This window comes from Gavialis gangeticus, unplaced genomic scaffold (assembly GCF_001723915.1).
Source record: "Gavialis gangeticus isolate Ggan-Ray unplaced genomic scaffold, GavGan_comp1, whole genome shotgun sequence".
In the NCBI taxonomy this organism is placed as follows: domain Eukaryota; kingdom Metazoa; phylum Chordata; order Crocodylia; family Gavialidae; genus Gavialis; species Gavialis gangeticus.
The window spans coordinates 9,892,000-9,907,736 of NW_017729034.1; the positions used below are offsets into that span (position 1 = coordinate 9,892,000).

The following is a 15,737-nucleotide window of genomic DNA, read 5'->3' on the forward strand; positions in this document are numbered from 1 at the left end:
ACTCTGGGGTGGAGATCATCAGGACCTGCTGATTTGAACCCAACAAGTACTAGTTGATGGGAGCAAATCAATGTGGCACAAGGTAACCAGTGGAGTCCCTCAGGACTCAGTTCTTGGGCTGGTACTGTTCAACGTCTTCATTAACAATCTGGATTCAGGCATTAGATGCGGACTGATAAAGTTCATGGACGACATCAAACTATGGGGGGAAGGCGGTCACACTGGAAGACAGATTGGGGATACAGACTGACCTGGACACCCTTCCAAAGTGGGCGGAGCAAAACCCGATGGCATTTAATGTAGAAAAGTGCAGGGTGCTCCACCTTGGGAAGAACAACCAGCATCATACTTACAGGCTCAGCAGTGCTACGCTCACTAGCACTATGACCGAAAGAGACTTGGGGGTCCTGATTGACCACAAGATGAACATAGGCCACCAATGCAATGGTGTGGCCGGCAAAACTAACCAAACTCTGGCATGCATCCATCAGTGCATTTCTAGCAAAACCAGGGACGTCATCCTCCTGCTTTACTCAGCCTTGGTGAGGCCACAGCTGGAGTACTGCATCCAGTTTTGTGCCCCCCAGTTCAAGAGGGATGTGGATAGGCTCGAGAGTCCAGAGGAGAGCCACCTGTATGATCAAAGGACAAGAGGGCAAACCTTATGAAGAGAGGCTGAGGGACATGGGACTCTTCAGCCTGGAGAAGAGAAGGCTCAGGGGGAGCTTGGTGGCAGCCAAAAGTACATAAGAGGAGTGCCTCAGGATCTGGGAGAACACTTGTTCACTAGGGCTCCCCAAGTAATAACAAGGTCCAACAGCCACAAACTCCTAGAAGGCTGATTTAGATTGAACATAAGGAAAACTTTCACAGTCCGAGTGTCCAGGGTCTGGAACAGACTCCCCCTCCAGAGGTAATGCAAGCACCTACTCTGGACTCATTCAAAAGGTGTTTGGATGTTTATCTTGCTGGGATCATTTGATCCCTGCAGACTTCCTGCTTATGGCAGGGAGGGCTGGACTCAATCTTGTGAGGTCCTTTCCAGCCCCTAATGTCTATGAAATCTATGAAACGAAACCAGGCCTAGGACCAGCCACTGAGGCACTCTGCTTGATACTGGCTGCCAACTAGACATTCAGCTATTGATCATTACCTCTTGAGCCCGATGATCCAGCTACATTTTCATCCACCTTACAGTCTGTACATCCAATCCATACCTCCTCAACTTGCTTGGAAGAATGCTGTGGGAGACCACATCAAAAGCCTTGCTAAAGTCATGGTATATCATGTCCACTGCTTTCCTTGCATCCACAGAGCCAGTCATCTCATCATAGAAGGCAGTCATGCTGACTGTTCCTAATCACCTTCTTCTCCAAGTGCTTAGAAATGGATTCCTTGAGGACCTGCACCATGATTTTTCCAGGGAATGAGGTGAGGCTGACTGGTCTGTAGTTCCCTGAATCCTTCTCTTTCCCGTTCTTAAAGATGAGCACTATATTTGCCCTTTTCTAATCATCTGGAACCTTCCCCAATTGCCACAACTTTTCAAAGATAATGTCCAACAGCTCCGCAGTCACATCAGCCAACTCCCTCAGCACCCTTGGATGGATTGCATTTGCCCCCATAGACTTGTACATGTCCTGCTTTTCTAAATAGTCCCTAACCTGTTCTTTCACTACTGAGGGCTGCTCACCTTCTCCCCAAACTGTGCTGTCAGGTGCAGTAGTCAGGAGCTGACCTTGCCTATGAAGACCAAGGTAAAAAAGGCAGTGAGTACTTCAGCCTTTTCCTCATCTTCTGTCACAAGGTTGCTTCCCCCATTTGATTAGGGACCCACACTTTCCCTTACCTTCCTTTTGTTGCTAACATACTTGTAAAAATCCTTCTTGTTACCCTTCATGGTCCTTGGTAGCTGCAACTCCAACTGTGCTTTGGTCTTTCTGACTTCATCCCTGCATGCTCAAGCAATACTCTTATACTCCTCCCTAGTCATCTGTCCAAGCTTCAACTTCCTGTAAGCTTCCTTTTTTGTTTAATATGACAGACAAGTTACCTGCTAAGCCAAGCTGGTCATTTGCCATATTTGCTATTCTTCCTGCACATCAGGCTGGTTTGTTCCTGTACCCTCAGGAAGGTTTCTTTAAAATACAAGCAGCTCTCCTAGACTCCTTTCCCCCTCAGACTGGCCTCCCGAGTGATCCTGCCCATCAGTTCCATGAGGGAATCAAAGTCTGCTTTTCCAAAGTTCATGTTCCATATTCTGCTGCTCTCTTTCTTCCTTTTGTCAGGATCCTGAACTTGATCATCCCATAGTCACTGCTGCCCAAGTTGCCATCCACTTCTACATCCTTTGAGTAGATAATGGGATTAAAAGATGCTAGGCAGTTAAGTGGCGTATGTATTTAACAGGTATACAAGTAACAGATATTTGTTAGAATGTAAACAGTAAGCCAGAATTGGGACTGACTTTGCATTGTGCAGTTAATATGCACTTGCTGGGTATGTATATAAGAGAAGTACCCTATATCTACCCTGTATCTCTTTCTCCCCCACAAACAATGGTGGGACTCTATAAAGTGAGAGTGCACTTGGTGTCTGAGCTCTGTGGAGTTAATTCCTCTTTTTTCTGCTCCTATAAATCTGAGAAACTGAAGGCATAGATTTCAGGAACACTACAGATTTTGGCCACAAGAGTCAGTCCTGCACACAGGACATTTCTAATGCTCAATTTTCTAGCAAAAGAAGGAATAAGATGCATAGCAGTTCTGTTCTTCCTTTTCCTCTTCTTCCAATTGCAGTCCTAGGGTAAACTCTTCTAAAGGGATAGGAAGGAGCTCAGAAACTGCAGGGGGAATCCTCATATGCATGTTTGTGAGAACGAGGACACCAATTGCAAACTTGAGGCTGAAGTCCACAGAGGGGTCATTTTTCTGCAGAAAAGTATCTTGAAACTATTGTGAGAAGCATATTGCAGATGCTGTTCTTCAGGTATGCCCCTAAAAAGAAAGTAAAAAGTGCAAGAGAGGAGATACCGTCTCCTGCCACTCCCAAATAAAATTGTCCCAATGTATACACTCAAACTGCTTGTTGCAACCCTTTTGTCGCTTTAAGGAATTGGATTTGTTTTTATCTTCTTAAAAACCTTCCATCTTGTGCCCCAGTATCCACTGTGTCATTCAAGATCAGAAGATCCTTCAGAGTAAGAATCTTTTTCAAGAAAAATTGCCTAAGTAGTAGGGTGTCTTGAGAGATTGTGCACATGTGTGTGCATGCACACAGCTCACAGTGACCCACATCTAACACCAAGTGAACCTGAAGGAATGAAAAGCCAATTCCTTGACTGATTACTGTTAAGTAACCTACATGAAATGAACTTTGGTGACTATAAATGGAACTGTCCTGAAAACTTCTTTAAAAGAATACAGACCCAAGAACTCCATGCAGCTAAAAAGGGAGAGCTTTGGCACTCTGATACACCTACGTGTTACTAGAGAGTTGGATAACCTGATTATTGGCTACACCAAGGTGCATGAGACAGAGGTTTTGCTATCACAGCAAAACCCTTGGTAACTTTCAACTGAGCATAACTACAAGCTGACCTTGTATGATAGTTACTCAAATAGGGGCAAGCAGCAGTAAAAAGAATTATAGAATCATGGAAAATGAGGGTTGGGAGGGACCTCAGGAGGTCATTTAGCCCAACCCTCTGATCAAAGCAGGACCATCCCCAACTAGATCATTCCAGCCAGGGCTTTGTTGAGCTGGGCCTTAAAAACCTTCAAGATTAGAGATTCCACCACCTCTCCAGGTGACCTGTTTCAGTGCTTCACCACCCTCCTTGTGAGAAAGTTTTCCTAATATCCAACCTAAACCTCCCTTGCTGCAACTTGAGACCATTGCTTCTTGTTCTTCCATCTGTCACCACTGAGATAATAAATAAAGTGACCAATCAGTATAGTGTCAGAAAGGCGAGTCACAGCAGTCTGGCTTACTCCTTAGATTGCATTGCAACTCCTAAAGCCAAAGTTACTGGCATTCCAGCATCACCTTCCCTCCTTCCCCTCACTCCCCACTTACCCCAATCAATTTAAACGCCACATTACCAAGGACTTTGGTGTACATCATGTGATTTAAACTAGGTAACTGATACTTTCAGGAAACAAGACAGCTTAAGGCTGTATCTCCATCCTTCTGTTGCCCAAACAGACAAGAGACGGAGCACTCAACCCAGGGGCAACGTGTAGGGGGTGCACGTGGGTGCATGTGCACCCTCTGAGTGTGGCGGTGCATCCCCTATGCCAGTAGTGTTTGCAGACGGTCCATGATCACTGCTGGCCACCGCCAACACTTCCAGTAGTGCCTGCAGATGGTCACCAAGCCCATGTCAGTGCTTCCCACCCCCTACCACCAACAGCGTCTGCAGGAGCTCTGTGTTTACCACCTCCGTGGTCCTGCTGCCACCAGTGCAGCCATGCCCCCCCAGCTGCTGGGGGCATGCGTCGTTTATGACATTTAAAAATTTTTAAACAGATTTCTCAAAAAAGCCATGGCTTAGGATACAAGCTCTAAATTTCAACACCCAAAATAAATTGATCTGGAGGAGCCAGGGTGATGGGGTGGGAAGTACAGAAACTCAGAACTTCTGGGTTTGTTTCCCAGTTCTGCCACTGGTCTGTCCAGTGACCCTGGGCAATTCACTTTCAGTACTTCTGTCTGTAAAATTGGGACAAAGATAGTGATCCCTTTTGTAAGATGCTTTGGGATCTAGGAAATAAAAGTGTTTTAGAAGAGCTGGGTGTTGTTAAATGAACCTTGTGGTGGAGATCACTGCCTCTAATACAACAGACAATGTTTTTTTTTGGCAAGTTTTTTCCAACCTATGTATCTGATGCGTGTGATTCCTCCACTAATAAAGGAAGTCTCTGGCACCAACATACCATTGTCAGTGAGATTCCATATGTCTTCCCCAAAAGTTTAATTATTTACACTCAACCATCCTCACTTGTTCTGTTGCAAGAGGGACGCAGAATTATCCTGGCATACGCACCACCTTCAAGAGCAGATAAGTTTATTCAGGCAACAATCATGTGTTAAGATACTGATGGAACACAACACACTATCAAACTGGCTTAAGCTCAGAACAGTTAAATAGGCCCTCAGAGCTAAAACACCCATCCTGGACAGCTGAAATCTACCACCGTTGTTTTAGAATCTGACCACAAGGAAAGAGGTACAAGATCCTCAGCGTGGCTCTGTGTGTCTAATCTTTGTTCTTACATAAAAAAGGAGAAAATGCTGTACTCTCAAGGACTGCCCATACAGAATAGCTGGTTGAGAAAGCAAACAGTAAATCCAGCAGATGGGAATTTTACAGCCCTGAATCACTTGCCTGCCAAGGGAACCATTGAAGGCAGAATCCAGCAAGAGAAACAAAGTCTTATTCCAGATGAAGAGAGGAATGGGCTGTAGCTACAGTTGTGAATTTTCCTCTCATAGCCAGAAGCACGACTGTCCTTTTCTGTTCATAATGGCCTCTGGAACAAAAACACAAGTTACAGTTGTCCAGGTGGCCCCACACTGTCCAGAGATGATCTGGTTCTTGTACCTAATTAGATACCAAAACTTGGTCATATTTTCTCAGCAAGAAGTTTTTGCTTAAAGATAAAATTCTGCACTTAAGGCCAGAAAACTTAAAGCAATGACATTCAGATGTTCAACACCTTAACCCATAGATATTCTTTCCTTTAAAAGAAATGTATCTTTCTGTTGCAATTGCTTTGGCCAGAAACACACGTGGGAGGTTAAGATCTTTGGGAACAACAGTGTTGCCCTTCTCATGAGGGCAGAGTTCTGCCAGTAGATTACACAGTCACTGTTCCCAAAATAACAGGGTTTCAAGAAAATCTTGCTTTCCCATCCCGTTTTGTTTTTGTGCAGAACAGTTTTGACACCACCACACAATGCTCTAGCATAATCTCAATGTCAGGAAAACTCTAAATATCTTGAATGTAGTATCCAGTTCAGAAAGTGCAGCTCAGTTGGACCCCATCACAAATTTTAAAACACCCAGCTACTAAGGCTTTGATCATTAGATGACTCAGCTGATACATTTGAGAAGCTTTCATAGTTAGAAGATTTTTTCCCTCTGTTTCAAATATTTGTGGTTATTCATTCAGTCAGGGAAGCATCCTGGCCTGAAGGATCAGATTCATCATACAAAGTTATATAGGATGATCACTGGACTACACTTCATATCTTAACTATGTATACAAATTAAGCTGGTAAGCCTCTTCTGTCCAGTGGAAGAATATTTTAATATATATGTTCATTTCTGTATCTGTCTCACATGACAGTACTAGTGGACATCCCCCTTGTAACAGATCTGCAGACTTTCCCTTCAAAGAAAAAGAATTTATTTCCCTATCTATAAATTTCATTTCTTCTAATGGCCAAGTCTGCAGATCCCACAGGGATGCTAACTGGGAAGGAAATTTAAATAATGCCACACTCCTTAGTTTTTTTGTGAACTCTATTATATATTAGAGTAGACAGAGTTGCACTGCAGTTGGAAGTGTTAGCGTGATTTTCTTGGTGTATCTCCCTGTGATAGAAGCTGTGATAGATTTTGGTTCTCTGAAGTACCTTTGGAATTACCTTGAACTGGGAGAGTTTTTCAGGCCTGTGGCTATACCTAGCTTCCCTCGATTGATTGGTCTGATTTCTGTGTCCATGTAATTGCAAGCAGGCCAAGGCCCTTCATGGTCCATCCATGGACTTACCTGCTAGAAGAAAGGATATTTCTAGACAAGTTAAGAAATTTGCCATTTGCCCTTTATTTCCTATTTGCTCATTATTTAGTATATGCAAGGGCTGTGCTCGCTCTGGGGATGTGAATGAGAGAGGAAGCATATTTTGGAACACTATGGGAGAAGGGAGAGGCAGGGGAGCACCTTAGAGACTAACCATTCTGAGAGGCCTAAGCTTTTGTAGGCAACAGCTAAGGTGCTATACTGCCCTACCTTCTGCCTGACTGGGAGAAGTTACACAGTGGGTCTCAACCTTGTTAGACTCAAAGCACCCCTTAGAAAATGCCAGCTCTTAGCTTTCACTCCTTTTTTGACAGAAAAAATAATAAAGCAATTCTTCTGTTGGGAAGAACTGAGAAAGACCACCACAGGTCAGAATGTTTTTGACACTATCGATTCTAATTTGAAATCTCTGGGTTTATCTTGTGAATCATATGTAAGTGTTTGCACACCTAACAATATTATGCGTCCCCCTTAAAAGGTTCTCATGGCACCTTGGTTGTGAATCACTGAGCTAAACTAAATAAGCTAGGGACTCCCTGCCTGGTCACTACAAGAGACTGTGGCAGGGACCTCCTCTCTCGTTCAGGTCTACCAGGTTTCTACCTCTACTGCCCTTCATTTTCATCTGCCACATCTTGTTTAAAAATTAGAGGGTGGTTAGGTGTTAAGATAAAAGCAAAGATCCACCTGGCTATGGGCAGTCCCCTTTGCAGGGCTCCTCTCCCCCTACAACCAGCTCCTTACCACTCCAGGTTGGGTGCTCAGATCTGTGGTCTTAACTCTTGAATTGCAGCTTGCTCAGACAGTATCCATCATCCGATCCACTGTTGGGGACGCCCATTGTTCATGCATTCTACAATACTCGGTTGGTATTGTAGAGGTATCCAGCCTTTACAGGCTTCCAATCAGACTATTTTGCTTGAAGGACCATTGGGCTTCCCAAGGTACTCAAGACCCTGAGTCTTCTTTTTTTCTAAGGCAATCTAGTCAGCTTCTGTTTCTCCAGGGGAGTCAACAATCACTTTTGCCAGGCTCCCCATAGCATCTTCAGGCTAATTCTCCCTTTAGGGTTGACAAACATTAGCTCATCAAGCCTTTCCTGATGCAACTCAATCAAGTCTTCTTCTAGTCAGGATGGCCTACCATCAGCTAATTTGTTTTACGCTATAAGCCATAGTCTGTCACTTCCTTCATCCCAGTAATTTTAAATACCTTCGTCAATCCCCTGTCTTCACAGAAGAACAATTAATTACCACTATCTTCATTAGTTCTCCTTTTATTCTGGGTGATCAACTAATGATCAATTCATCAATTTCTCTTGATTATGGGGAACAATTAATTATTTATCAATTCATCAGTTCATCTTGATAAAAGATGATCAGTTAATTACCAAAAGTCATCACTCTCTTGATTATAAGTGATCAGTCAATTATCCATAAATTAATCAGTCTCTCTTTTTTATATGCGATCAATTAATTATCCATAAATTCATCTAACACATGTGATAACCTCACTCAATTTACCAGTAGTCTGGGGTCACTTCCTCACAGCATCACCACTTGACCACTTCCTCAAGTAAGGGGTTGGTGGGATTCTTCTTCCCTCTCCCAGTTCCATTCTCCCTGGTCTCATCCTGAGCCTTCCCCTGGCTTACTGGGCACCACCACCATATCCCAGTACAGCTGCTGAGATACGTCTCCATATGGTGTGCTCCAAGCCCGCTGTGCATTCCCCTCTCTGGGGGAAGTCTGTGCTGGCTCCTCTCTATAGTCCACTGGAACTCCTGGGACACAATGAAGGCTCATTCTCCACACACGTGGCCACGTGCAGCTGAGATTCTGCTTCTGCTGTAGGGGCCACATACGGACTGCTTCTCTGGCCACTCCAGTGGCTGTGCAAACCCATCGGACTTTCCAAGAGTTCTCCAACCCCATCCCACCAGCACTTATTGCCTGGAACAGGGACCAGAACTGGATCCCTGTTACAGTCATTCTTCACTTTGTCTTTAGCTATTAAGTTTGTGATACCCAAGGTATTGAAGTGTGTCATTTGTTATCAGTTTGTGAATCCTGTTACCTCCTTTGTTTCTGCATAGAATATTGTCTCTATAAAATGTTCATCATTTTTACCATTATTTAAGTAACTCTCAGAATTGGCCTCTGCTCCTGGCACATTTAGCATTTAATTGATTCAACAGATTCCTAGTTTAAATGCAAATGCTTTCTTCAAAGATGTGCTTTAAAGATGTAGTGTGCCAGAGATTAAGATCAATTAGCATTAATTTCAAAACAGTCTTTGTGCTTGCTAACAAATTACTAGTAGCAGAGCTGGCCTGAGGGAAAAAGGTGCCCTGGGTAAACTTTTCTTTTGTGCATCCCGCTCCCCCAGTCAGCACTGCTGCTGCAAGCAGAGGCATAGACAGAGGCAGGTGGGCAGGGGAGGTGGGGAGGTGGAGCAGCATGCTGTGCCAGGCAGGCGGACAGGCAGAAACAGGCACCCATTCCACCTGGCTCCTCATGAACAGTGGCTGGAGGTGGGGGGTGGGTTAAGCTGGGCACTGCTCTTCTTGCCTGGGGTGGGGATTGGCCAGGGTAGGGCAGGGTTGGGGGACAGCACTGCTGTGAGTACAGGCTGCTCACACGTGTATTTGCACATGTGTGCACACGTGTGTGTGCATTTGGCGCCCCCTGACCATGGCACCTTGGGCAGTCACCCGTGACGCTCACCACTTAGGCTGCCTGTTATTAATATAGATAGCGGTCAGCCTCACTTCTCCACTATGCTTTCCAAAAATTCATCAGGACATTTCAGCCATCTATTTGCCCAGTTGTATCCTAATATACAGCATTTGACTTTGAACAAGGTGAAAAGAGATGGTGAGGAAACTAATAAAAGTGCAATTCTGCAAGGTGGAGCTACCACCAGCCTCTGGGAGTCATAGAGGTCAGTAGGTAGCAGGATAGACCCTGCATTGTGCTTTCTGGATTAGTGTCAGTTCCTGTGTGGGCAGAGCTCAAGCTGTGTGACTGTTCCAGGTGCTGTTGGCCAAAAAGAATAAAGTCCAGGAGCCAAAGAAACCCCTTCGATTCCTTCAGAAAGTAGCAAAACCCGTTCCTCGGCCCCCAACTCCAATGCTGGAAACGCCATCAACCGTAAGTTGGATGCTTTTAGTAGTTTTTCCTGTAAGCCTTCTATTGACTCAAAAACCATCCAGAGTGATACAGATTGCTTGTCAGTTCTGAATACACAGTACTAGCAGACAACTTAAGCACAGTTACAAGGAGCTTATTTTTAGACTGTTACTACCTCATTGCTTAAGCTTTTTAACATCTGAGGTGGCAAAAAGCCCGCCCTGACAATGGGCATAACTTTAAATAATCTGTCCTTAAGACAAAAAAAGTACATAAAACACCCTTGTTCCTTGGAAACCAAAAGAAAAGCACCACATGCCTTCTTAGAGGCAGAGCAGTGCAGCCTCTCCCACTGTTTTAGGATTTGGGTTTGCAAGTTGCCAAACAATCTGCCCAAGAGTCCAGCAGAGGAATGAGACTGACAACAATCTTATTTTGCTGCAATGGGGTTAAGGTCCCTGCTGCTAGGAGCACTGAGGGCAGAAAGACTCTTCTGTGTTCTTGGCACTTTCCTTTCTCGCCCTAGTCACCAGGCAGATGTTGGCAGCAGCTGGTGTCTGCAGCAAAAGCTTCCTGCCAGAAAGAGGGCAATGTCAAGGGGGAAGTGGCAGAAATCATGGCAAGCTGGGCAGAAGGAAGCATAAAAGATGGAATGGAAACATCCATTCCAATCCTATTCAATTCGCTTCCTGCCGCTGCCAGATACAACTCACTGGCCCCCAGCAACCTGCCACAGGCTCAGAGACTGCTCCTCCCATCATTTAGTACCCTACTCTCCACTGTGTTCTCTGGGCTGCTCCAATCCCCAGCCTGCCTCTGCAATCCCCCCAGCCTTCTGCTTCTAGCACATATAACAAGTAAGTGCCAGTTTACCCTCTCACCTCCACTACAGTCTCAGGGAGGCAGTGGCACTCCTCACTGTGGTCATTCCTAGAGCTGAAGATAACCTGGCAGCTCTCCACCTCCCTCTGTGTACATGAACCCTGTAGCTGCAGTTTGACTTACTCTTCTGCCTCTGACTGGCGGATGTCCCAGTTTCCAAGAAGAGTTCCAGTCTCCCTCTCCAGTTAAGGTACCTTGTGCCTCAGTGTCTCTTCTGGCTGGATAATCTAGAGGAAGTTACCTTTCCAGCCTGCCTATAAAGTTTTGTCTTCCTGGAAAGTCCAAAGGAAAGAGAAGTCCTTTCCTGAAGGTCTGCTTGGCACCCTTCATGATGCTGGAAAGCAAAGGGATGCTTCATGCAAACCCCAGCCTAGGGTGGGCAAGTGCACACAGTCAGACTCACATCCACCTGGGTTCTGTCTCTTACTTCCCCCACACACCTTGAGGCTTCCCATCTCAAGGCAGGACTTGCAATTTGTTTCTACTCCTACCAAAAACATGTCTCTCCCAACTCCTCAGGCTTCCTCCTACCCTGCCTTTCCTATGCACTTGTGTAGGCTTTGATCCAGGCCTTCTGTGACCTTGGCTGCCTACTCCAGATTGGACCCTACCTGGTACCTTAGCAAGGAGAACCATTGTCAGCTTTACCTTTTCCCTGGTAGAGAGCTTGCCTTGTATAGTCACATCCCATTTCCCGGCATGCTGTGTCAGCCTTGCTCGGGTTCTGACCTGAATTCAAGAACGAGCTCAGCTGAGCCTTTAGTTAGATTCCCTTAAAGGGGTAGTACTCCCTGTTACAAAGCTCAGTGTAAAGCAACCTGTTTGCTTCCAAACTGCCATTCACTGGGCCTTTAAATTCACTACAGTATATCAGTAAATCCCACTGCAACAAGGAACATTAGTGAAAATATGCAAAATGTTCCCTTTTAAATTAATTAAATAAATAAATAATAATTGCTAATAGGTAATCTCCATTGAACTTTCCTAAATACTACTCCTTCTTCCTTGTTCTTAGAGTTTATGGTCATGCTGATCATGTGTCCGTTATAACCACATTTAGTCAACCTGTGTACGGTTCTTTTAGTCTATATCATAATTTTCTCCTTCAACCCCCTAATAACTTGTTGCTGCACTCTAAACTCCCTCCATGAACTCCTACCACAACCTCTTATGTCTTTGTCTTATCTGTCTCTCATAACATTCAGAAACCTACATTATTTGACTTATCTCCATTCCTGGAAATCAGGAGAGCAATGATAAAAATCACCACAAAAATAAACCAGAGATGAATTGTATTCTGAGAAAGATAGTGTGATGAATAGCTTTTCCAGCTCTCCTGCAAGCTCTTCCCAAAGAGAAGAGATAGATCGTAACTGGATTTTTGTTGTGTCTTGGCAGAGAGAAGAGGAGATTGAAATGGCAGTGATCTTTTTGCAGAAGTTAATCCGAGGCAGAGCAATTCAGAACATGGTATATTATGTCCTTGGGCTTTCTTTTATCTTCCAGGTGCTGATGGGGGCTACTGAAGGTAGGCCCCAGTTGTGCAGGGGCTAGGTATTAACAACCTGGCTCCAGCACAACTAATCCAGCCAAAGCGTTCTTGAGCAGTAACTCCCCATAATGCTGATCCTCCTAGATTGAAAACCTTGCTTATTGTCCCAAATTACTGATAGACCATTCCAGGTCTTGGGAAAATGCCTGTGCCCCCCACTGAGAACTACTGTAGTCCTGTTCAGGGCTTTGGGCTAGGCCAATGATTCTCAACCAGGCATACCTCAGAAAATGCCAGATCCTATATTTCACTCATTTTTAATACAAAAAAAGAGTGATTCTTCATTGCAAAGAACTCAGAAAGACCACAACAGGTCAGAAGTTTTTTGAAATCTCTAGGTATCTTTTGTTTGTACTCCTAACAGTGCATTGCATGGCACTCTTGAAAGGATCTCTAGGCACCCTGGGTGAGAATCCCTGGATAGGCCTTTGTCTTCAGGTCTGGCCAGTTTTGAACATTTTGCCTATCCAGGGGGTTAGTTTTCTACCCTTGCTGCTTGTCTCTGGACCACTGAGATTAATTCTGTTTCTTACTGTTCTGGATAGCAGCAATGGGCTCTGTGTAATAAGAAACACAGTTAGAAAATGGTCAAGGTGGAACTTGGGTTTTCCAAGTCTCTCTCCCATCCTTAATGGTCCCCTGGGATTATTGCCTCTGGCCCCATTTCAAGGCTTCTGATTGTCACAAAATTTCTCCTTATTTTTAAGGACTTCTCATAAGTTTCTGGCTGAGTTGGTTGTGAGGCTGTTGGATCACGAACTGGCTGGAACTGCTGTTTCTACCCAGCATCCCACAGTGTGCTACCACTTACCTTCCTGTTGTCTAGAGAGTCTTAGTTCCCTACTCAGTGGGAGTAGGGGACACTCCCACACACCGCCCAAATGCAGAAGGCACTGGGTCGAGAAGGGGCAACACCAAGTGGGGTTAAACAAGGTAGATTAGCAGTTCCCAGGACAGGGAGAGCAAGGCCTCCACTTCCATCTCTCTAGCTGTTCCATGTGGAAAGGCAGAGAGCAGCGGATACCAGGCGGGGACACGAGGAAGGTAGTGGGGAGAGGAAAAAACATGACTTCCTTTGCCGGGTAAAGATCTGGGCAAATCCTAACATGACTGAAAGAGAACGGAGGTTCTCCTTTGACTAAGTAATAAAAGGGTTGTTTGTGCCCATATCTTCATTGCAGAGGGCTTGGTTTCCTGTCAGGAGCATCAGAGAAATTCTTCAAATGTCCAAGCATTAATGGTAGAGAATTTGATCTTGGAAACAGATGATCCCAAGGCTCAGAGGAAAAGGATGTTTTCTGTTTGCAAGACTCTTTAGATTTTATCTCTCATCTCTATTTCAAAGATGTTTGAAGGGAAAGAGAAGCGGCTAGAACTGATTCGGGAGCTACGTACCACCCATGCACTGCAGGAGGACAGACAGCTGCTAAAGAAAGCAGAAAAGCAAGTGACTCTGGCTTTGCAGAGACAACGTGACTTGCATGAGCACAAGGTTTGGCTATAAACCTGCATAGAATAATCCTGTTCCTTCGTCCACTCCTGTTCCTCCCCTCCTTTCCCCCCTCCCCATCACAGCCATTTATTTTCTTGTTCCAATTATACCAACCTACTTAGAAAATACTGCAGAAATTAATTGTGTGATCCCTGTCAAAGAAATCTCCAAAATGAGCCTAAGTAGGCTTCCTAGCTGGGGGCAAAGACTGAACAGATGTGGGGACTGAACTTTTCTTTCATTGCTAGAAGGGTTCCTTTTGAGTCCAACAGGCCCTGTGAACAGAGAGCACCATAGCTAGAAGGTTGCCTAGCTGCTGCCCAGGCTGTACCTCCTTTTGTCACTGGAGTATGAGTATTTCCAGAGCTCTCAGTACATGAAAAATGTGCATTGTTATACAAAGCAGTTTGGCCGGATTACAATCTGCTTGACTGGGGTCAGTTGCCTCCTTTTACAATTGATATCATCCTCCCGTTCAGGTAATGAAGTGATACATGCATGTCATCCATGTGTCAGCCATTTAAATGAACAGATTTTGTGTCATTGTTATTTACTCATAGCTTTGTTCTTCCTGCATATTTACACATCTTTGCACTGGCCTGTCTTGTGGGAATAAACAGGCCATTGTATTGGTTATTGCAGTCCCACCTCATCAAGGAAAGGAGTAAGAGTGGGATCAACCATTAAAGATGTTGATTGCTTGATCTTGATATCTCTGAACCTTGCTCTGGACAATGAACCAATCCCCTGCTGTTTTCTGTTCTACCCCTTGATTTTGCTTTCCGTAGAGCCTGGGGCAAAGACTGCTCCAAAGCTCAGGGCTTTTAACTTGTGGTTAAATCCATCCAAAAGGCTCTCTTCACCTACAGCTTTGCAGGAAGTTTTGTTTGCTTTTGTTTAGGGCAAAGGAGAACCAACCTGCATGTACCAATATTTCTGAAATGTGTGCTTCATAGTACAGGCCATGACAAGGATGCCTGTACAACTGTTGTATAAATGGCTTCCTTTTGAAATTGTACCTTGTAACCTTCCTAAAGGGAAAACTTCCCACTGATCAAATATTTGTATATTTGGGTACACGTGCATAGAAAGTGATTTGCAACTCTCATTTCTTAAGAGACTATGGTAGCCACTTCAAGTACCGGCAGTTCTAATGCTGTTAGAAAAGAACAGTTAGGAAAAAAACAGTTAGGAAATGCTAGCTGAAGCATGCAACTTAATGAAAACTAAAATTCCTGTTTTTGTGGCTAGGAGTAGCATCCTGGTTAGAAACAAAGCTGAAGGAGGTGGATCAGAAGCTACCCTGTTTTCTGGGATTCTTGACAGAAAGCAAAATTCTCATAGAACCCTGGAATATCGTTGTCATCATCTGTTCTAACCAGGTTTTAAACCAGAAAATCATTACATCCAGTGTCCCAAGAGTTAAGGAGGAGGGACAGACAATAGTCCCATGTCTTCTGTTCCCACTAGGATGGTGGGAAGTCTGAACCTTCATCCCTCTATCCTCACAGCCTTTGGCACTTTGAGAAGAGCTCTTTCTCGTATAGCTCTGTGTGGCAGTGACATTTTCACATTCCCGTGTGCTGGTTTAGAAATGTGTAGCAACCTGAAAAGAGGCATGATGATGTGGGAAAGCCCATTTGTTACTACCTGCTACTGGGGGATTTTTTCTTCATGTGAGTTTTACATTTAAATGCATCTACTACCAGCCTTGCCATTCCATCAATAGCCTGGTTTTCTCTACAGCCCTTATTCCTGACACATACCTCTCCCTTAAGTCCATGGGTTTGGTTTTCCAATTCCCAGACAGAAACTGCATTAGCAACTGTTGGACACTTGTGCTGGTTCAGCTGAACTCAGCACAGAAGGCT

General features: G+C 44.6%; 1 protein-coding gene across 1 annotated transcript in view; it reads left to right on the forward strand.

Moving 5' to 3' along the window:
- The window catches only part of MAATS1 (MYCBP associated and testis expressed 1), a 96,796-nt gene that overhangs the window by 69,927 nt on the left and 11,132 nt on the right, over window positions 1-15,737 (forward strand). The window contains exons 11-13 of the mRNA XM_019526669.1: window positions 9,845-9,961; window positions 12,221-12,292; window positions 13,720-13,866. Of these exons, the coding sequence (XP_019382214.1) occupies window positions 9,845-9,961; window positions 12,221-12,292; window positions 13,720-13,866 (336 nt within the window). The remainder of the gene's footprint in view (window positions 1-9,844; window positions 9,962-12,220; window positions 12,293-13,719; window positions 13,867-15,737) is intronic.